The sequence below is a fragment of the Lissotriton helveticus genome, chromosome 2_1 (assembly GCF_964261635.1).
Source record: "Lissotriton helveticus chromosome 2_1, aLisHel1.1, whole genome shotgun sequence".
Classification (NCBI taxonomy): domain Eukaryota; kingdom Metazoa; phylum Chordata; class Amphibia; order Caudata; family Salamandridae; genus Lissotriton; species Lissotriton helveticus.
The window spans coordinates 23,830,711-23,854,401 of NC_136059.1; the positions used below are offsets into that span (position 1 = coordinate 23,830,711).

The 23,691-nt window shown below is 49.0% G+C and overlaps 1 protein-coding gene across 3 annotated transcripts in view; it reads right to left on the minus strand.

The window, feature by feature from the left end:
• The window catches only part of TLN1 (talin 1), a 750,278-nt gene that overhangs the window by 111,469 nt on the left and 615,118 nt on the right, over window positions 1-23,691 (minus strand). For all 3 annotated transcript variants that reach the window (XM_078674421.1, XM_078674420.1, XM_078674419.1), the window contains 2 exons: window positions 11,096-11,197; window positions 3,540-3,659 (listed from right to left, as the gene is read on the minus strand). In XM_078674421.1, coding sequence (XP_078530547.1) covers window positions 3,540-3,659; window positions 11,096-11,197 — 222 coding nt within the window. The remainder of the gene's footprint in view (window positions 1-3,539; window positions 3,660-11,095; window positions 11,198-23,691) is intronic.

The following is a 23,691-nucleotide window of genomic DNA, read 5'->3' on the forward strand; positions in this document are numbered from 1 at the left end:
ATTCCCAGGGGCTTTGGGTGCAGGGGTGTCTTTTTACATTGGGAACAGCTTAGTACAGGGCAGGTCGCAGCCAGGGGGTGTCTTCGGATTGAGGCAGCTGGCGTCGAGGTGGGTACGACAGGGCTCAGCCCACGGTGGACTCTGACTTAAAATCGCTGGGGAACCTTTGAAGGACCGGTTGGCCACTTGAACTCGGGCAGTGGGCATCTGGTGCAGAGGTGGGCGGCTTTGGGGTTCCTCAGGGCAGAGTTCTGGTTTTAAAGTTGGTTTCTTCTTGGACAGGTCTGCCGTCCAGGGGAGTTGCTTGATCTTTATTAAAGTCCTTCCAGGGCATTGGAGGTCACTGGGACTTTCTGAACAAGTCGACTTTTTGTAGCAAGGGTCAAAAGGCAGCCGAAAGGCCGGCAGGGCTGGTGCAGAGTCGCTGTTTCTTATTTCTTGCTTAGAATGCTCCTTGGTGTGTGGGCTTGATAGGTGACAGGGATTCTGATTTCAGGCTCTAGTGGAGCCACCTAAATACTAGATTTTGGGGCCTCACAGAGGAGTGACCGGTAGGGACAAATGAGTTCCTTACCAGGGGTGTCTACAACCTCTATTATGCCGCCCTCCCGTGGGGGGGGGGGGGGGGGGGGGGGTATAGCCCTAGTCCTGATTGAATAAGTCCCACCATATTAAAGATGGTGGGCACTGAAAAAAAATGCTTCACTTCGCCTTCAGCACCCGATGAGTGGAGTTGGCGAAGGTGGGCACACCTCCGATTCTCCCCAACTTTTCCCGCCGGTTCTCTTGACAAATGTGGGGTTTGAACCGGGGGCTGCCATCTGCTGCTAGCAGTAGAGGCTGGGGTTGCATTACAAAGGCAGCAAGGCCTTAGAAGCTTTCTTCTAGAGCACGGTGCTCGACCACCACTTCGGGAGGTAAGGTGGGAGCTTGGGGTTTGGCTAGGCACTGTTGGTCGGACCCCCCAAGGCCGTGGTGCATCAGGTGCATTTTTGGGTTGGTTCTTCTTACCAGCTCCTGGTCGCGGTTGGGGAGACCTTCTGGATTTAGGCTGCAGGCGTCAGATGGAGGTTTGAGGCAGGTCAGGGGTCACCGGATCCCAGGTCAGGTTAGCCAGAGGGAACTCCTTGTGATGTTTGCCCACTCAAGCTCGGGCCGTGGACGGCGGGTGCAGAGTGGTGCGGATTCGCGGTGTCCGGTCGGAGCCAGAGGTTGGAGATGGACAAATCCAGTGTTCACGGGAAAGACAGTCTTTGTGATTGAAGGCAGGTAGGTCCTCCGGGGTTTTTGAGGTTCCTGGCCGAAGGACACACCGGAATTTCGTAGGAGTAGTTTCAAAGTAAAAACAGGCCGGTAGGGCTGGGGCCAAGTCAGTGGGTGTCTTCCTCTTGTTAGCTTTGGCACGGCTGTTCTGTCTTTTTCTGGTAATTTCTTCTGGTCTGAGGAAGCAAGGTTCAGGGGTGCCCCTAAATACTAGATGTAGGGGTGTTACAGGTAGGTAAAAAGGTTGGGACCAATGGGTCCCTTCCCTGGGGTGGCAGGGGGGCTTAAGCTTTTCCCTTGTTGGCTGAGTCCCCCCATCTGCAAGATGGCGGAGATAGGGAGTTGTGCTTCACCTCGCCTCCCCCACCTGAGGGGTGGAGTTGGCAGAGGTGGGCACACCTCTCTTCCTCACTTGTTTTTCCCGGCAGTTCACCCGCCCAAAGTGTGGGCCAGAACCAGTGGGGACCAGTTGCTGGGAGCAGCAGGTGGCCTGAGGAAGCTCACAAAGGCAGCAAGCCTTTGAAGGTTCCCCTTCGTGGACCCTGCCCATCCTGGGGGAGGAGGCTTGGCACCTCGTCCCAGGATGTGCATTGTTTCAGGCACCCCAAGAGCAGAAGGCTCTCGACCCAGGCGTCCAGAAACATATCTGGTGGTGGCAGCTGAAAGCAGCCCCTCAGTTTGGACACTAGTGGTGAGTCATTTTGCAGAGGGCATCTCTAAGATGCCCTCTGTGCATTTTTCATTAAATCCCACACTTGCATTAGTGTGGGTTTGATACCAAACTTCTCAGTTTTCAGTGTCACCATTATGGTGCTGCGGAGTACGTAATGACAAACTCCCAGCACCATATACTCTTAATGGCAGCACTGCAGTTACAATGTCTAAGAATGGACTTAGACACTGTAGGGGTACAGGGCTCATGCTCCTGTACCCTCGTCACTGGTGTAGTGCACCCAGCTAGAGGGGTGACTGATCTATGCCAGGGCAGTGGGTTGTACGCGTTCCATGTCGACTCTTCACTTTTCTCTGCACCAAAACACGCAGCCTGCAAAGGCAGTGGTGAGTGTAGTGGTACAGGGCCTCAAAGGGTGGCACAATAAGTGCTACAGCCCTTAGAGGTCCTCCCTGGTCACAGTGTCGTGGGTACCTGTGGTACCATTTACCAGGGGCTGAACTGCGGCCAGAGAAGCCAATTGGGTTTGTTTTGGGAAAAGAACACAGGCCCTGGGGACCTGATTGGCCGGGACCCAGGGCACGTCAAGTTAAAAGTGCATCAGAAGTCTGGCAAAAAGTGTGTGGTGGGGTTACTGCAACAGAAACCCAGCTTCTCACACACAGACAGGGCAACAATGCACCAAAAGAGAGTCAGGGTAGCAAAGCGGTGAAACACACATGCACACAGTCAGGGCAACAACGCACCAACAAAGGCAGGGCAACAATAGACTGGCCCGCACACACAAACACAGAGTCAGAACAACAATGAGCTGACACACAAAGTCAGCGTAACGATGCACCGATGCACAGTCAGGGTGAGGATGCACCAGAATACACACACAGACAGGGTAATGTTATACAACACCCCAGACCCACCCACACACACACACACAGAGTCAGGGTAACAATGCAGTGACAGAGTTAGGGCAACAATATATGGACACACACAGCCAGAGCAACAAGGCACCAACACAAGATTAGTTCCACAATGCACTGCACCTTTACAGCCAGTACAAGGATGCATCACAAGGCAGCCCTATGATGCATCATCACAGCGATACACCACTCAAGCATCAACATAACACGACCTTAATGGCTAAAAGCAAAAGCTTGACCTCCATGGCCCACAAGCCCCTAGCATAGTGCACAAAGCATAGCACTACCATAGCAAGGCACCAGACCAGCCAATCCAACTAAGAACCAATATAGCCCCCACAAACTGCATCAAAAGAGTCCGTCATAGAAGCTGCTGTCTCCCCATTCAGCACAGGAACAGCAAGTTTGGAAAACTCTAGGCCATGCTGCCTAACCTGCCTTCTGGCCTCTCTAAACCACCACCATAGTGACCGCTTCTCGGACACAAACCTCTTCTTTCTAACTTGCTGCCAACGCACACCATCAGAGCTCGCAACAAAACAATCCTGTTGCCAACACTGCCCAACGGGGCAACTTGATGCCAATCTTTTCGCTCAATTTGGTCACCTTTGGCTCCGTCTCAGAATATTTTCTAAAACTCAACAGCAATGTGACACTTTCAACGCATACGGCTGCCGGGGTCTCACCTCTTCGTTCTCTGCTGTCATGGCAGCGGGTTTGGCTTGGTGTGCCAATTGTCCATAGTCACTAGTCAGCTGGTTGGCCAATGTGCCCAGCTCATCTGGATTTGTACTGGATTTGGTGACCTAAACAAAGAACAAAATATTATAGATTAAAAAAAAACCTGCAAGTATAATTAACATCTTATAAGGAGGTAAATGGGGCCCATTTAAAACAAACACAGACAACATCTTTAAGAGGGCATTTGTAAAAGTGATAAAAACTAACATCGTGAACATGTGAACAAGTGGGAAAATAAGTGTGAAGTAAAGCATACAGGATACACTAGAAGAGCACTACACTCAAGCATACCGAGCTCTGACATCACACCTGCTGCTGTTTATAGCATTCGATGCAGTGTGGAGCCAACCAAAAGATTTTCAGTAACAAGGAACTTCAGCAGGGAACCAATCAATCAGCATTTGCAGAGCGCAGCACGCTCACCAATGGGGGTATTCGGGCGCCTGGATGTGAGGTCAGAGTCGTGCCACTCCCAATGCATCAGGTCTTGAGGAAACGGTGGGAAGAGGAAGGAAACAAGCGCAAAACGTAGGGCAGAAAAACAAGCACAAAAGGTAAAACAGAGGGCAGGAATTCGAGCAGAAAAGGCAAAACAGAGGGTAGGAAAACAGGAAGAAAAGGCAAAACAGGGCAGAAAAACGAGAAAAGGAAATACAGACGGCAGGAAAATGAGCAGAAAAGGCAAAACAGGGCAGGAAGACGAGGAGAAAAGGCAAAACAAGGCAGGAAGACGAGGAGAAAAGGCAAAACAAGGCAGGAAGACGAGGAGAAAAGGCAAAACAAGGCAGGAAGACGAGGAGAAAAGGCAAAACATGGAGGCAGAAAAATGAACACATAGAAATGGCAAAGGGGAGGGCAGAAAAATGAGCACAAAAGGCATAACAGAGGGCAGAAAAAAAGCAGAAAAGTAACAGCTGGGACAGAAAAGGAAAATCAGGGCATGAAACGAGCAGAGGAGGCACAATAGAGGGCAGCAGATAGACAAGAAGCAAAGGGTAGCGGACTGCAGGCAAGCTGGACAGGAGAACGGTCGCAGGGGGAGCAGCACGAGTACCTGCTTAATGGGATCGTGCTGCGGCCTCCATTAAGTAGGTCCTGTGGGGAGGGCGGGCCGCAGGGAGGAGGGAAATGACGGGAGGAGGGAAATGACAGGAAGAGGGAAGAAACTAGCAGGAAAAGCGCAACAGATGGCAGAAAAACAAGCAGAAAAGGCAACACGAACAAGTTACTTACCTTCAGTAATGATATATCTAATGAGACATATATTAGCTATAGATTCCATACCTTAGAATTACCCCCAGGCCTCAGACTGGATCTGGAGAAATTTTTTCATAGCAGTACTCTTGCGCGTCAGTCGACTCTGTGTTAGTTGTTGGCGTTGTAATCGCCAGAATGACGTTGCAGTATCTACTTAGACGCCACCCTCGCGCACTGATGTCAGTTCTTTACACAACATTCCATGCCAGAAGCGCAGAGCCGTGCAAGACACTGACCACTGGTGCACAAAACTAGGGCTCTGAAAGGAGTCCCTTACACTAGAAGTCAGTTCGCAGAACGGGGAGGATGGGTGGGGCGGTAAAGAACTAATTTATGTCTCTTACAGATATATCGTTACCGAAGGTAAGTAACTTGTTCATCTGAAAGAGACTATTAGTTATAGATTCCTTACCTTAGAATAGATACCCCAGCAATACCAACCCCAGAGGTGGGTCTGCGAACCAAGATCACATGAGGAAGTCCTGGAGGACAGAACGGGCAAAGTAGCATACCTCCGGACTTGAATATCCAGGCAAAAGTGTCTCGTGACCGTGTGCAGAGATGCCTACGTGGCTGCCTGGCACATATCAGACTCCGCGTCCCAAAGCAGTAGTGGCTGCCATTGCCCTGGGAGTGTAATCCTACTGGAGGTCCTTCTTTGCTAAGGAATAGCATACTATGAAGCAAAGAACAACCCAGCGAAAGATGGTCCGTTTTTGCACAGCCCGACCTTTTTTGTCACCTACATAGCCAACAAAGATTTGTCATCCACCTGGAATTGCTTTGTACGATCCAAATAAAAGGATAACGCATGTTTTGGATCAGAAGGTGGAGTCTTTCTTCCTCTTTAGAAGGATGCGGAGGTGGGAAGAAGGTGGGCAAAGTGATAGTCTGTCCTATGTGGAAAGAGGTACCCACTTTGGGGGGAAAAGAAGGCTAAGTTCTGAGGACAACCTTGTCCGGATGATCAGCCAGGAAAGGAGGTTTAGAAGAAAGAGCCTGAAGCTCACTCACCCTGCGAGCAGAGGTGAGGGCAACCAGAAAGGCAGTTTTCAGAGTTAGAAGTCTGAGAGGACAATTATGTAGCGGACCGAAAGGAGCGCACATGAGGTAGGTTAAGACCATATTCAAGTCCCACTGGGGCACTACGAAAGGAGTAGGAGGATAGAGATGAGTAATGCCCTTTACAAATCTATTTACAATAGGAGACTTGAAAAGAGAAGGTTTATTTATTTTCAAAGATTTATATAGCGCGAACAAGATCTTTGCAGATATCAGAGCGCTTTACAGGACAAGGGGTAAGGGAAACAAGGGGGCGATTAAACAAGCTTTTGGGTACACAATAGTAATAGGTAGTGTGTGAGTAGCAGAATAGGATAGCAATCATATAAAAACAAAAGTACAATTAAACATTCATATAATACAAAGAATACAAAGTTGGTGCAATGTTCTGGATATCTCCCAAAAAAAAAAAAAAAAAAAAAAAGATCAAGTTAATTTAGCCATAAGGATGGCTTTTACTTCTTTCTTAAAAAATGCAGTGGAGGAGATGAGCCTTGTTTCGGGAGGGAGTGCATTCCAGATCCTGGGAGCCATTCCGGAGAAGGATCGTTTATAGGTTTTTTCCTTCCGGAATCTTCGCGGTTTCAAGAGGAGATTTTTTGTGCTTCTGGTGGATCTCAAGCCCGCTGATATAGTCCGCTTTTGAGTGAGGTAGTTGGGTGACTTGTGATGTACAGCCATGTGAGTCATACAAGCGATTTTTAACAGATCCCTGAAGGGCCAAAGAAAGAAGGAAGAGGAGAACATCTGGAAGGGGGCATAAAGGGGATCCACAGCCTTTACTGTGCTCCATGCAACAAATTTGTTCCATTTGCAGGTATATACCGATTTAGTGGAGGGACGCCTGGCTGCCAAGATGACATTACAGACTTCGGGAGGAAGGTCAAAAGCGGTCAACTGTCACAAGGAGGTGGAGGCTGGACAAGTTTGGGTGGAGGACCGTCCCCTGCTGCGACAGAAGATCCTTCCGAAGAGGCATTATGATCGAAGGATCGATGGCCATGTACAAGAGCTCGGGATACCAGACTATAGGCGGTGTATCAGCCGAGGGCTCTATGGGTACCAGTGTGTTATGTTTTTTCTGTTAAGCGCTTAGAGACCAGCGGTGATAGGTGCTATATAAATATTCCATAACATAACATGTGCCCAATTCGGAGTCACAAGAAAGACTTGGGCCATGTCACGCTTGATCTTCTTCAGCACTCTGGGCTGAAGTGGAATAGTCGGAAGGGGGTACAGAAGACCGCAACTCCACTTGTGACGAAATGCATCGCTGAAGATGTGCCACCTAGGAAATTCCTACACGCAGAACTGCTGAAATTGTGCGTCCTCTTCGTTGGCGAACAAATCTTACCAAGGCACTCCCCACTGCTGAAACAGATCTAGCACCACCTGCGAGTGAAAACGCCATTCGTGATCCACCATGCACCGACGGTTGAGTTTGTCAACCCTGGCGTTCAGGGAACCTGCCAGGTGTTGAACCATCAGAGACATGCCCTGATGTTCCAGCCAATTCCAGAGACGAAGTGCCTCCTGACATAGGGTCCATGACCCCACTCTGCCCTGTTTGTTGCAGTACCACATGGCGGTGGTGTTGACCGTGAACACCTGCACTACTCTTCCCTTGACAGAAGGAAGGAATGCCTTCAGTGCAAGATGAATCGCCTGAAGCTCCAGAAGGTTGATGTGGAGCTCGGACTCCACCGGAGACCGGAGGCCTCTGATCTCCGCCTCTCCCATATGGCCGACCCATCCCAGGAGTGACGCATCTATCACCACCGTGAACTCTGGTTGGGGTAGGAAGAGGGATCTACCGTTGACCCAATCCTAGTTCGTTAGCCACCACAGCAACTGACGTGCAAAGCCCTCTGAGATCTGGACTCAATTGGAAAGATTCTTCTGATGTTGTGCCCACTGGAACTTCAGGTCCCACTGCAGAGTCCGCATATGCCACCTGGCATAATCCACCAGCAGGAGGCAGGAGGCCATGAGGCCCAGCAGTCTCAGTCGGTCTCACCGAAATCCGGGATGGAGGCTGAAAATTGGTATCATAGCCTGAATATCCCGGACTCGCTGCTCGGGAGGATAAGCCCAAAACTGCTCTGTATCCAGTATCCAGAACTGCTCCGATGAAAAGGAGCTTCTGAGAGGGAGTCAGGTGTGACTGCGACACATTGATCATGAACCTCAGCGAATGCAGGTGGACTGCCGTAGTCTGGAGGTGGGAGACGACAGCCTGGGGCGAGCCGGCTTCAACAGCCAGTCGTCGAGATAGGGGAAGACTGGAACCCCTGATCTGCGCAGATGAGTTGTGACCACCGCCATCACTTGTGAACACTTGAGGGGCGCTGGTAAGGCCAAAGGGGAGCACGGTAAACTGAAAATGCTTGTGGCTCACCGTGAACCACAAGTAGCGCCAGTAGTCAGGCTGAATGGCGGTGGGAAAATAGGCATCCTGCAAGTCCAACGCGACCATCCAGTCTCCAGGGTCGAGGGCAGACAAGACCTGAGCTAGCATCAACATTTTGAACTTCTCCTTCCGGAGGAAGCGGTTGACGTTCCTAATATCCAAGATAGGACACAGGCCTTTGTCATTCTTGGGCACCAGAAAGTAGTGGGACTTACAACCACAACTTACTTCTGGGGCAGGAACTCGCTCAGTAGCTCCCTTGGGCAAGAGACCCGTGACTTCCTGGCAGAGAAGGGTCAAGTGATCATCTGACATGCGATTGAATTGCAGTGGCATGGATGAGGGGTAGTCTTAAAGGGGAGGGAGTAGCCCCTTCGGACTATCTGCAAAACCCACCTGTCCAACGTGATGGTTTACCAGTGGGGGGGGTGATGGCGGATCCTGCCGCCCACTGGCAACCGGTTGCAGTGAAAAGTCAGACTAGGAGGGTTTGGAGGCTGCTGCAGAGAGGGCACTGGTGGACTAGCCTGCCCGCTAGCCTCCAGACTCATGATTCCGGGTCCCACGTTTCTGGCCTTGCAGAGGCTGGGCAGCTTGCGCTGGCCTGTGGCTCTGGGAGGAACGTGGTGGGGCACCCCTTCCGTAGCCGCGAAAGGCAGACTCCATGGGGTGAGATGTGGTCGCGAGGCCCAAGGACCTGGCCATAGCCCTAGAATCATTGAAGTGCTCAAGCACTGGGTCTGCCTTGTCGCCAAACAAGCGACGGCCATCAAAGGTATGTCCAAAAGTGTAGATTGGACATCACCCCAGAAGCCAGTGGATCTCAGCCTGGCGTAGCGTCTCAGGGCTACCTTTGAAATAGTCTTGCCTAGTGAGTAGGCGGTGTCCATCCCACAGCGAATGGCGTACTTTGCTGCATCTCGCCCTTTGGCAACCGCACAGGAGAGTGTGACCCGGGCCTTCTCCGGGCACTGTGGCAACACCTGCTCAACCGTATCCCACATGGAGTGGGTGTAACAGCCCAAGAGACATGCAGTGTTCACTGACCGCAGTCCTAAGCTGGCGGAAGAACACATCTTCCAAAGGTGTTACAGCTACTCGGATTCCCTATCCGGGGGAGCAGTAGGGAACGAGCCTCTGGAAGTAGAGGCTTGAACCACCAAGGTCTCCGGGGTAGGTGTTGGGAGAGGAAAATGGGGTCGCCCGGGCCGGGCGGTGGGCAATTATCCTATCCACAAGAGCCCCTGCGCTGGGCTTGGGCCAAGTGCCCAGAAGGATGTCAGTGAGGGCCTCATTGAATGGCAGCAGGGTCTCTGAAGAGGCCGCTGCCGAATGAAGCATTTCAGTCGGGGGTTAGTCCTGACTCAATCAACAAAAAGAGAGAAAGGGTTTATTTGGGGAATAACTCCCAGTCCCCTTAAAGTAAACCAAATAAACATCAAAGGGAGTTATTCCAGCAAAACAGAAAGGAATACGGAAGAGAAATAAAGGAAGGAAAAAGGTTATTCCTTTTTAAAAAGAACGCTCACTCACCAACCTAGTTGGTGACATGCTTCATCATCTGGTTTCCACCCGAGCAGCCGAATGCTACTGGGGTGTGCTTCAACGCCTGATTACAGCGGAGCGGGTTGATGTTTTGTGACAAAGTGCAAGAGCACAGAATGTCAGGAAATGTACATGGAAGGGTCCCTTGAAGACAATTAAAACAAACGTTTTGGTTGTGGCTTTGCTATAGGCGGATTTATCCAATAACAAAGAAGACCCCCAGCTGTTTTGACTGACATTGCTATAAAACTGTAGACAATGTCAGAGTTTGAATTGTTCTTTCGGTGTGCCTGTTGGACGGACAGTGGTAACCAGATGTTCTCATATTCCCAATGATTCGCAAAGTACCTTTCAGAATTTTGAAAAATATATTCAGTACCCATGCCTCAAATTACAGCCCGTGTTAGCACATAACTGTGAGAGCCATTGAAAATGATTTGAGGTTGGCCCTACCCGGAGCTGAGGAAACACACCTGAATGGAAAACCGTGTGCAATCCTAGAGAATTCAATAGTGACCATTACGGCTTGATATCCGTGGACGGAGGTAAATCCAAAATAAAAATCAATGGAAATAGTTTGGAAGGTTTGGGGGCTACTTGTTGAGGCTGTAAGCAACCGAATGGCCTAGTATGTCGTTTCTTAGGGCACATGCAGGACACAATTTCCCTCCAGCACATTGGATGGACCACCGAGCAAATCCAGAAGATAAATGCATTTGTGGGAAGATCACTTGATTGCAAAGCAATGGACCGCCTTGAGGAAAGGAAAACACCCAATCACCACCCCAGCACCAAATAACATCGCCAAAAGTGAAGAAAGACGCCACCTGGAAAGCCAGAAGCTCTAAATGAACAGCAGGTTAGGGCAGGCTAAGCGCTTCCCAGAGCCGACATGGAGCACAACTCCCAAGAGCAGTTCGGAGGCAGGGCAGGTCCCTTGCGCTGACCTAAGGCTAGGGCCAGAGAGCCCGACAAACTTCAACACAGGAAGAATCTGGCTTCGGCCCCACATGATCCCCCCCCATCTGTCTCCACAATCTCCAACTCAGGAGGAAGCTGACTGACATCAAATGATGTCTACCATGAGAGTGGTTACATTAGAGTGACAACTCGGATAGAGATTTGACGACACATGCTCCAAAATCTAAATGTTCCAGGAAACTCGGGTACCAGCACATTTTTAAAGAATGTAGCGGAGGCGGGATGTAAAAAACTGTTCACACTTACCATCTCCTGCACCGTGACTGCAATGGCCTTGGCAGTTTTAACCATTGTGGTCTGGTAATCCACAAATGTCCCCTCCGCTTCTCCCACTGGGCCTTCATCCAGCTGTTGTCAAGAAACAATGAGCCTATTAGTGGTAAATACAACCAGCACATAATGCTGCGGCTGGTATTACACATTTCCATCACAAGAGGCACAGTCCTGAGGAACAATAGGCTGTACATATTCTAAAACTCAAAGAGGGAATCCTTTTCATAACTTATTTATTATTTCGCTGGTATAGGACGCAATTGCATACAACAATCTGTACCCTGCAAGCTAGACTGAAGAGGCTGGGCACACATACATAGCGTCCGCAAGCAATTCTTTCCGAGGCCTCCAAGACTACAGTACAATTATAGGCCACAAATCGGATTATAAAAGATAAAGCATTGTTTGCCACTGGCTGACATCCTTCAATCAGTGCTGACAGACTTCTCCCTGGGAACCCAGAGCAGCATGGCGCTTCATTCCATAGTCCACCCTGCACAAACATCTGGCATACAATGTAGTGAGCGGGCGTGTGTGTGTGTCTGCCTTTCCCTGTAAGGGCGTCCTGTAGACGTATGTTCGCATATCTTTGGGGTCAAACTATCAGGGGGGTCCCAGGACTTAGTGAGTTGTATAAACTCAGATACAGAACAGAAAGACGCAGCAAATTACACCATCATGTAACCCCGCGTGGGGTAAAGGGGGCAACAGGCCAGAATGGGAAATGGGTTGAAACACCCTTGACAACTCAGACAACTGAAACAAAATATTTCTAACATTGTTTAGGTAACTGAACTATTTTGACTGAGCTGTACCTTCTTTTGAAATCAGTTTAGTATCCCTCTGTCGTTTGCTCTTTTTTACACACTATTACACTAGTTGTTTTCAAATTCCATGTCTATTTAATATTAAAAATCCATAAAACATCGACATAAATAAGAACAGCATACAAAGCATCATGTGTAGAACAGAAGCCATCGAAACATGGCAACCATTCTAGCATTACGCCTTATGTAGAATGTACTCATATTACAAATGAATAAAAACAGTCAGTGATAAAAGGTGTTTGAGCAATATAGCATAAAAGTAACTAAAAGTACAATGCATAATAGGCCTAACAAGGCTCTACCAACACTTCCACCCGCCTACTAAAATAAAACCCGATTCGCCGGTCCATTGCAGTCATTGTAGACAGCTGCCCAGTCACAATTGCCTTCAGGTGGAAGTGGTGAGCACAGCTAAGCAACCATTAGAGACAGTGCATAGAGCAATCTTCTGTCGCTACATCGCTGTTGTTATAATGAAAGGAAAGACGAGAAAAAACAAGCATTGGCATAGCTAATAGGTCTCACCTATGGGACCTTATAGATATTTAGCCATGCAGCACATTATTCTGGGTGCTACATCCTCTAATATTCTTTAATGTGCTTGATAACACAATTTAAGTGAGGAAGGCACAACATGTCCAGGTTTTCAGGTTTAACTTTGTGCAAATCAGCTAATAAATGGGTATCAATGTGTCTAAACTGCTGAATCCTGGCTCTGAACGCGAGTGCAGTTGGCTCTGATCTGCGATTCTACAAACACAATCTGAACTCTTGCTCACTGAAAGTACAGCTTTACACACACGGCAGAGGGAGCGCCGGGTGGTAGGTTCACCGGATGCCGAGGGTGCTCCAGTTTCACTGGCTGCTGGGGGTGCTCAGAGGTAGCTCCAGCTCCAAAGGGTGAAGTTGCTCCAGAGTGCACTACTGCTTCAAGGGGCAAGGATTCTAGTATTTGTGGTTACTTCAGACTGGACTGGTGATAGGGGAGAAGAGGTGTAATATTTGCGGGTACATAGAAGGGGTGCACACAGAAGGGCATACAGAGAGGTCAGGGGAACAGAGACAGAGAAGAATAGATATACAAGGGTCATAAAGCGCAATGAAGGTGGTACGGAAATCAAAACGGGAAGAGGGACAAGAGCAAACCACGCGACAGAGACAGTGGTACTGTACTTGCAACCGCTATATAAAAATGTACATACGCTCCCTGATGCCCCTTGGCGATGTCTGTGCTGTAGGAGATTAGAGCCCACATACGTCAGTAAACATCCCAGTGGGCGACTGAGCACCGTGAAAGTGATCTGAGGCGGAGTGGGTGCCCAGGCCTCTTGTTGCATAACTTGATGCACTCGGAAAGGGTGGGGGAAGGAAAACAATGCATTTGTGCTCAAAAGGTGGGGTGAAAGCAACAGATAAAACAAAGGACTGCGTTTGTGCTTGGAGTGTGGGAGGAGGGCTCCTAACGTAGAGCAGAAAAGAGGGTGAGCCAAATTTAAAAAGAAGCAGCGATGGAAGGGAAATGCTGCGTTTGTACCATTTTCACTTGCAACAATTATTTTTTAAAAACAAGCGCGGCCGCGAAAGTGAAAGCGGCTGCGCTGTAACATGAGCCACGATAAGGAGGAATGCAGCTGGCACAATGCACGCCGCTCCCATGACCCAAAGGCCGTGGGAGGGAACCTTTAGAGAAAAGGTGGGACATGCACCCGCCTTTGGCAAATTGTGTGCTTTTATTTTTGAAAGCCACACGCAAAGGCCAATACAATGTGTGGAAAATCTAATGCCACACGCACAAGTTTTCTGAAAGTCTGGAGTGATTCCAAGAGGCCCCCTCCAAGAGCAGCACATGCTCGCTGCGCTAGGCTCGACCTAAAAAAGGAGCATGTGCACATCAGCCATAATACAAAGTCATTATATTACCTGTTTTTCTACTAGCCACTATCATATCAGGGGAGGATACAAAGTAAAAACACATGGCAGCTCACCTGGCCAACTTATGTTCGAGTTAGCAACAGTTTCTGCCTAGAAATGTTTTAACAGAACATTTATTTTATTTATTTATTTATTTTATTTTGAAAGTTTTATATAGCGCGGACAAGATCTTTGCAGATATCAGAGCGCTTTACACAGAAAGGGTACATGAGGGAACATATTCAACACAAATAAATCAGAGGAGCATACAGTACAAATAAGTGAGGGCAAAACCAATCATGTAAATCAGTAAATCAATCATACAAGTATTAAAAATATGCAACAGGGTCAAACAACTAATACAGATCGGTGCCTATTCTTAAGGAGACCTAAGTAACAGTTCAGGTGTATATTTTCATAAGGATAGCTTTTACTTCTTTCTTAAAGAGGGTAGTGGAAGAGATGAGCCTAGTTTCGGGGGGGAGTGAGTTCCAGATTCTGGGTGCCATTCCTGAGAAGGAGCGTTTATATGTTTTTTCCTTCCGGAATCTACGTGGTTTCAGCAGGAGATTGTTTGTGCCTCTCGTGTTTCTAGCGCCGCCAGAGATTGTCAACTTCTGAGTGAGGTAGCCGGGAGAGTTCAGGTGTACCGCCTTGTGAGTCATGCAGGCGATTTTCAGATGAATTCTGGCTTCAAAAGGCAGCCAGTTCAGGGATTTCAAGTCAGGGGAAATATGAGAGTGTTTTTTTGACCCAGTAATGAGCCTTGCTGCAGCGTTTAGAGAAGCTCTTAGGGGTGCGGTAGTAGTTAGCGGGAGTCCGCAGAGGGCGACGCTGCCATATTCTATTCGAGGGATGACTAGTGCTTGTACTGCGGTTTGGAAGTCATTGGCTGGGAGGAAGGGTTTGAGTTTCCTCAGGGTATTGATTTGGAAATTCGCTCCCTTAGTTGCCTTGCTGATATGCTGCTGCATGTTGAGGTTGGTGTCGAGTGTTATGCCTAGAGATTTTGCTGAATCCACGATGGTGGGTTGGACATTGAGTGCAGTTAGGTGTTTGAGCCAACTTTGAGTGGTGGAGATCTTCGCTGGAGGTGAGATCAGAAGGAACTCTGTTTTCAGAGCATTGAGTTTGAGATGATTATCGGCCAGCCAAGATTGGGTGCTCCTGATCGTTGAGTTCAGGAGCAAGATGTCTTTGGGGGATTGTAATTTGAGGTAAAGTTGGGTGTCATCGGCATACATGTGAAAGTGTAAGTTAGCTGCCTGTAGCAAGGTGGTGAGAGGTTCCATCACTAGGTTGAACAGAGTTGGGGATAGTGAGGATCCTTGGGGGACGCCCAGCGTTACAGGTATTGGAGAGGACATCAGGTTGTTGCTCTTGAATTTCTGCGACCTGTTGTGAAGAAAGGAAGTGAACCACTTGAGAACAGTTCCAGATAATCCCATTCTAGTGCTTAGTAGTTCGAGTAAGTTCTCATGTTTAACGGTGTTGAATGCTGAAGAGAGATCAAGAAGAATGAGAAGGCAGGTGTTGTTTTGGTCTAGCATTTGAAGTGCGTCGTCAATTATGTGGGTCAAAGCAGTTTCTGTACTATGTCCTGCTCGGAAGCCTGATTGATGAGGATTGAGGAGATCAAATTGTTCAATGTGTTTAGTCAATTGTAGTTGTACGCATTTTTCCAGCAGTTTGGCGAGAGTGGGGATATTAGTGATGGGACGGTAATTGTTCAGATCAGAGGGGTCGGCTGTAGGTTTCTTTAGTAAGGGAGTGACTTGTCCAACTTTGAGGGAGTCAGGTATGGTTCCTTGTTGAAGAGAGCCGTTGATAATTCTAGTCCAGAGTGGGAGAAGCAAAGGGGCAAAGTCCTTTACAGCGTTAGCAGGAAGGGGGTCTGTGAGGTGATTGGATGGTTTCAAGGTGCTGAGCAGTTTGCCAATTTCCTCTTCAGAGTATGTGCCAAAGGATGACCATGTAGCATTGTTTTTTGGTTCAGTGGGTGCTATGCATTGAGGTTTGGAGTAGAGGCTTGCGTCCGCGAGGAGATCGCTCTTTATGTTGTCAGTTTTTTGGATAAAGAAAGCGGAGAAGTCTTCACAGGAGGGAGCTTCGCGTACAGTGCTGAGTGGTTGGGGTTGTTCCTTGGATTGAGTTTTGATTAGCTCAAACAATTTTCTTGGACGGTTTTTTGCTTGGTCGAGCTGGAGGCTGAAGAAGTCTAGTTTTGAACGTTTTATTTTCCTGAAATAGGCGTTTCTCTTTTTCTTCAGAGTTTTTAGGTGCAGTGCAGAGGGAGCTGATCTCCAGGTGCGCTCTGCCATTCGCATGTCTCGTCTATCCTCATTGAGACTCCCGTCGTACCATGGATTGGAGATTTTAGTAGAGACTCTTTTTAGTTGCATAGGTGCTGCCTCATTAATTATTGAGGTCATAGCGTTGAGATAGTGGTCAGTCAGGGATTGAACGTCCGTAGCGCCGGTCGGTGGGAGTAGGAGATTGCAGCTGTTAGGAGGCAGAGAGCTTGGGTTGAGTTTTTTCAGGTCTCTTTTCCAGACTTAGGGCTTGGAGGATTGAGCCGGGTTGCATTTAACTTTTACATTGATGAAGAATGAGACAATATGGTGATCTGACCAGTCACAATGTTGGATAGACTCGAGTTGGATAGAGTCCTCTTTGGAGATGATAAGGTCGAGGATAGAGCCTTTTTCGTGAGTCGGGCTGTTGCATATTTGGGAGAGGTTAAGGGCATTGAGGAAACTTTTAAGACTATTTACCACCGTGTCATTGCGATCGTTCCAGTGGAGGTTGAAGTCGCCAAGGTATATTTGGGTGAGCTGCCGTCCGGAGTTGGTTGAGATCATATCCATGATTTGTTGAGAAAAGGTGAGGTTGTCTCTGGGTGGGTGGTAAATGCAATGTAGAGAGCATATCGGTTTGTCCTCACTGATAATGTCGAGGCAGATATATTCACAGGATGTTGGGGATGATATGGAGGTGGACTTGTCTTTCAGAACGGAGAGGTTGTTCCTGTGGATGCATGCGATTCCACCACCTATTTTGCCTGGCCTGTCAAGTCTAATTATGTGGTAATTAGGTGGAACCAGAATGTCCATTATAGGTGATGAGGCTTCAGTTAGCCATGTTTCAGTCAGAATGATTAGGTCAAGGTCCAGCGATAAGAGGAGATCAGCGATGGCGGCGGAATGTTTCGAGGCCGATCTGCAGTTAAGGAGAGTGCATTTGAGCTGGGGTGTGTTGAGGGCGGTAGAGGGTTCAAGAGAGAGAGGGACTTTCCTAAGGTTATTGGGGTTGGATATTCTGCTGTTCAGTGTGGGGGGTCTAAGGGCATTTGAGTGTATCGTGGGAATGGTGAGGTGTGTGGTATGCATAAAGACGCCTGGGACCAAACCTTAGTATTCTTAAAGCTACCAAGTAATTCCGCATGCCTAGCTGTAAATAAACGGGCTTAACCCATTTAAGTCTCAGGCGCACGCAAGCCGGGCTGCATTTTTGTTTTAGATTTTACAGGCCAGGCATTTCAGTGACCGCCCCAACAGAGTTGCTCATTTGGCGGCAAACACCACTAGGGGTATATTTTTGGCTACTATATCACCCTTCCGAAAGTAGTCCACTCTACATATGCATATGCCTAAAGGCCTTAACGGTCAATTTCTGCGAATTTAAAGAAACTGCAAATTTAGAGCAGACCGCTTTCGGGAGGCTGAAATATTAGCCAAAAACTAGAACATCGCGGTCATCTCAGACAATTGATAAACAGGTCTTTAAAAAGGGGGTGGGACAGTCACTGCTCAATTTTACTCACTCACGCACCAAGAGAAAAGACGGCAAGGTTGGCATATGTGACCGCGTTTGGCAAACAAAGCAATAACATTACCAAAATCATCTAAAACTATTGGCCTCTGTTCCACTCTATAGGTCTCTCTGATGGTCCATGTGAGAAGTTGGCCTGATGTGCAGTGCTCACTATTCTAGTGATCACTATATATCAGTCCAAACAACCCTTATTGATGATTGGTTGTAAGTCAACCTTATAGACCAGCTATCCTAGTAGCATGGATACGAGCAGTCTAAGGCTAAGACTCTAGAGGGCGTGTTAAGCCAGCTGTTTTACCACCACATTACCCCTTGAACACCCAGTGAAAGGACACCACACAAGTTGTTATGAAAATAAACAGTGTATTTATTTATAACAAGACTACCCTGGCTCTTTATGAGACAGGGAGCTAAGCACACAACAAAACTCTTACGAAAATACTTTTAAGTTAGCACGTTACACAAATGCCCGAGGGGCACGAAAAACCATATACGCTAAAAGTGGAATGCGAATTACTAGCAGGTAAGTAACAGTTCTAATAGGCTTTGGAATCGCTAGGACTGGACTAGGGAATCGTTAGATTACTACTAGGAGGCCCAGGGGACTCGGGTGCAGAGTGTGCACTCTCACGCGGGATGCGGGACAAAGTCTATGGAAGCTAGAATTCACAAAGTTAGTGTTCACGGGCGAACCCGACCTGGTAGGGAGAAAACGACAGTGGATCCTGACCCTTGGATAGTGAGGCTATGCTGGGACACCGGAGTGCCGAAGTTACCTAGCTCAGGGGCTGCAGCTGCATAGGTCTGAAAAGACGTCGGAGATCTCGTTGCCGGACCAGGAGCCTGGAAGGAAGAAGTTGCTGGCAGGCGACCAGTGAAGAAAAGTTCGATGGATCCAAGCCTGGATCAAGGAAGAAGAAACCTGAAAGCAGAGGGGACCAAGTTCTTGAATCACTAGCCAGTGATTAAGTGGGCACCAGGATGGCACCGGGCGAAGTCACCGCAGTCAGGTGAGTGGGCGCTGCTGGGCTCTGCAGTCTCTCGGACCAGGAGGCGTTGTCGGCGACCAGGATGGAGGTGCGAGCTGTCCCACGAAGGATGAAGTCGTCGGCGTCGAAGTTACCCAGGAGTGGGCAAAAAGCCTTGGCTAATTCAAGCCCACGCGGTGGACTCAAAATGGCGTCTTGAGTGGACCAGGAGGGTCCGGGGTGCTCCTCTTCTGGAAGGGAGCAAGGGCCAGTCTGGAGCAACCAGACTAGCAGCAGAAATGTCGTCGGGCGTCGTCAGGAAGGCCACAAGCCAGCGGGCTAGTAGCCAAACAACGCGGTGAGCAGCAAAAAGCAGAAGGGCCCCACGCAGATCGTGGAGATGCTGGGGGCTGCTCTTCGGTGCTGGAGCTGCTCAGGGTGGGGGCTTCTCGGACCCCAAAGCACTCACCAGGAATTCACTCGGCGGGCTTGCTGGAAAGAAGTCGTGCAGTCTTGAAGATGGCCGGTCCCTCGAGGTCTCGTCACACCCACGAATCTCAGCGTGACTGATGATGCAGGTAGAGGTCAGAGGTGCCAGGGAAGCCGGTTCTCGTCGAGCTGGGCAGTCGGATTCCGGAGGAAGGACTTGCAGCAGACCGCAGTGTTCTTAGATGGTGCCTGCGGATGCAGGGTGACTACTCCTTAGTCACAAGGGAGAAATCTTAGGAAGAAGTCTTGAGTTCCTTTCGTGGAAAGTAGTTTCAGGATTCAAAGATGATCTGATTTGGAAGGGGGCCAGTCTCTACCTTTATCCTGTAAAAAGGGGCTGGCACGCGACTAAGTCCTGCCCTATGGGTGGGACTAGGAGGGGGGTGGTTACACCCACTTCCTTGGCGGGCTTTTCCCCAGCACAGGGTCTGGAGTGACCCTGGAACTGGTTCCAGCCAGCCTATGCACAGTGAGCACCGGGGTGCCACGTGCAGTCACCTTCCTCTAAAGCCCTGCCTACCTACAATACACAAAACCCTGTCTGGGACGGTGCTGGCACCGCCCCTGGCAGGAAACCCTTTGTCCTTATCTCCTGCTCTGGGAGGACTCCCAGCAGCAGGAGGGCAGACTTGTGTCTCGGTGGCAGCATCCATTTTGTGGATGCTAAGGCTCTGTCTGACTTTTAACCGGGTTATAGGTTACAGGCATGTCGTGTCCCTCTAGAAGGGTGGAATGCTAACCCCGTCGCCAGAATTGGCGAGGGGTTAGTATTCCAATTCGTATGACACCTTACTCGACATGTTTTGATAAAGCGATACCAGAGTTGGCACATAACCGCGAGGATTATAATGCACTTAAGAGTATATGGTATGCGATATCATGGAAACGGCTAAGGGATGGATCCCGAAAGCCGCAGACAGGCTCAGCTCATGCTAGAGCACCATCTCACACGATTCCAAGCACTCTGCCTTCAGGATTGTTAAGGCCTGCCATAGGAGTGACTGATAGGAGATCTGTGTGTCCATTTTTAGGGTTAGATATAGGTATACTATATCTAAAGCAAAGGGTGATTACACCACCTTGCCCCAGCTGTCAAGCAGCCAGTTGTGTCAGATTTGGATGGCCAGCCAGGGGTGGCATAATACATGCTGCAGCCCCTGGTAGGCCCTGGGTACACCTATGCCCTGGGTACCTAAGGTACACTGTACAGGGACTGATAAGGTGACTCAGTATCCAATTTAGATATGTACCTAAGGTACATGGAATCCATTTTACAGAGAGAGCAGTAGGCCTGGGGCCCTGAATGGCAGGGTCCCAGGTCAACTAAGTCAGAAAACCAGCAAAACACCAGGCAAAAAGTTGGGGGCAACCATAGTCAGGGATCAACCTTCCTACATAACCCCCCCCCAAACGAAAGGAGATAAGGCTATCCTTGTCCAGGTAAGCCTATATTGCCTAAGTGGCCATTTAAGGAAGTACCAGCACTGGCATGGTTACCCCCTATGTCATGGTCCACTAAGCAATCCCTCACCCTAAGGGTGTCTGAGGGTCTCCACCATAGGGAATCTCTACCTGTGGTGTGTTTTGTCAAAGAAAAAGGCTGGTGCTGAAATGGAGTACTGAAGTGAGGTTCCACTAATTTTGGGCTCAACTTCCTCCAATCATTTTCCACCATAGAGGCCTTTCTTTCCAAGACTGAGTTGTTTTGTGCTCTCAGGGTCAACCTCTGGCTACCTACAGCTGGAGGTTGGGTCCCTCTGTTTGGCTTACTGGAGGGACAGGTCAGGTCTGGGGCCCTCAGGTCCCAAGTTTGGCTGTGCCCAACAGTGTCCATCTGTGGGAGGTCCCTAACTAATTTTAAGGGGGATCCCTCAGGAGTGTGTCTTATTTTCACTTGGCTAGGTCTACTAGCTTCAGTGCCCTTAATCTGCTGATTGGGGAATTCTTTTGGACAGGGGGCCCTTTGGGGTCCAACACTGGCCTCCCTGACCTCTACAGCCCTGGGCTGACTGAGGCAGGGTAGAGAGGGGCAGGTTACCTGCTCCAGACTGGGTCCCACCTTGGAAGGGTCCACTGACATCAGGGGTTCTGCCAGGCTAGGCCTGACTACCTCTGTGGCAGTTGCTTCACAAGGGGTCAGATCAGTTCCCTGAGGAGGCTGATCTGTTCCTAAAGTCTGGTGGGAGGGAGATTTCTCTTCCTCCTCAATGCTCTCTGTCTGAGTGGAGTGATCCATAGTTTCAGGCTTCACAACACTATCATCTGTCTGAGTTTGAGCTGTGGCCATCACAACTCTCCCAACCTTTTCAGGAGGGGGCTCAGTTTGGGTGTGGGCTGTTACCATGACAGCCTTGACAACCTGTTCTGGGAAGGAAGTTGTCTGAGATTGGGTTGTGACTGGCACAACCCTCCTGACCTGTTCAGGGAGGACATCTTGGACTGGGGCTGTGGCTATCACTGCCCCACTAACCTTACCATGGGTATTTACCATTTTAGAATGGGTTTCTTGCTCAACTTCAGCCCAGGCTGAGAGCTCTAAATTATTCCCCAGTAGGCAATCTACAGGCAAGTTTGGTGACACTGCCACTCTCTTGTGGCCAGTGACACCTCCCCAGCTGAGATTGACCACTGCCATGGGATGATCTCTCTGTACTCCATCAATATTGGTCACCTGGTATGTGGCACCAGGTAAAAGTTGCCTTGAGGGGACTAGACTCTCAGTCACCATAGTGATGCTAGCCCCTGTATCTCTATAGGCCTCAACTTTTATACCATTGATGAGGGGCTCCTGTCTGTACTTGCCCAAAGTGTTGGGACAAGTTGTGAAGTTGGCAAACCCCATGCCAGTCTCACAGACAAGAGTATCTAAGTTTGGGGACCTGGTTAGGCCAGAGTCCCCAGGAACTCCCAAAGTAAATGCACCCAAATTCTTGGGGGCACTCCCACCGCCTGGGGGATTACTACTAGTAGTAACAGGAGGTTTGGGAATGTTACTTGGGGGTATGTTTTCCTTATTGTTATTCTTTGGGCAACTGCTGCCAGTTTTTAAATGACCCACCTGTTTACAGGGATAACAATAAGGTTTCTTCTGGTTGTTGGAAGGATTCTGGGACCCACCCCCCTCAGAGGATTTTTGGGGCCCTGATGTGGTTTGATCTGTAGATTTATTCCCACCCTTCTCTTGAGGCTTGGTTGATTCCTTTTTCTGGTCACCACCTTGGTTCTTGGGCCTAATCCTGGTTCTGACCCATTTGTCTGCCCTCTTACCCAATTCTTGTGGAGAGGTCAGATCAGAGTCTACCAGGTGCTGGTGTAATAACTGGTTCTGACAATTATTTAAGACTTGCTCTCTCATAATTAGATTATACAATCCCTTGAAATCAGTAACCTTACTACCCAGTAGCCAGCCTTCCAAAGCCTTAGTGGCACAATCAACAAAGTCTGACCAGTCCTGAGACTGAGTTTTCTGGGTGTCTCTGAACAGCAACCTGTACTGCTCAGTGGTTAAGCCAAACCCATCAACCAGTGCATTTTTCAGGACCTGGTAATTGTTAGCATCCTCAACTCTAGTAGTGAGGAGCTTATCTCTACCTTTGCCATCAAAGGAGAGCCACAGTATAGCTGCCCACTGACTCTGGGGAATGCACTGCACAGTGCAGGCCCTCTCCAGAGCAGCCATCCATTTCTGGATGTCATCCCCTTGCTTAAAGGGGGGCACTATTTTAGTCAGGTGTTTAGTATCTAAACCCTTCTCTCTATCTCTTGGGAGATTGCTGCCACCAGTGGGAGCTAGCCCACTCATCTGCTGCTCTCTTGCCAGGGCAAGCTTCTCTTTGGCCAGGGCAATTTCTTCCCTTTCAATCCTCAGTTCAGCTTGTCTCATCCTAGCTTCATGCTCCTTTCTCTGAGGGGAAGTAAATCTCCTCTGTGGAGGATTCCTTCTCCCCTGAGAAGAGGCATTAGAGTGCAGAGATCTATTGGAGTCCCTAGAAAGAGATCTATCTCTCCTAACTCCAAGGTTAGGCCCACTTCGGGTCAGTACTGGGGGGCCCCCAGATCCTAGCCCAAGTAAGTCTAAGTTGGTCCTAGTTAGCCTTCTGACTACCTCAAGACCCTTGTCTACCTCATCCCCAGAGAGTACCTCCTGATCCTCCTCCTCAACTGCTGAATCAGTGTTGTGGAGATCTGGATCCCCAGAGGTTCCCTCTAAGGCTGGCATGTTCTCATGTAACTGAGAAAGCTTTCTGGCATCATATGTCTCTAAGAGACCTATCAGAAAGGAAGTGGTGGGGTTAGACCCCTGCTTCAGTTTTCTGGAGACACAGATCTGTCTCATCTCATGGAAACTGAGAGCTGCATATCTTGAAGTGACCTGTGGAGGGTCAACACTGACCAGGGGAGTCTCAGTAGAGTCCCCCTGAGTCGACATGCTTTTCTAGTGAGGTGTAAGTGGTGCACTTACCTACACTATATGTTTGCCTACTGATCCCTTGCTAGAGTTGTAGTTTAGGGTGTGCTAGGCCCTAGGAGCTACAACAGC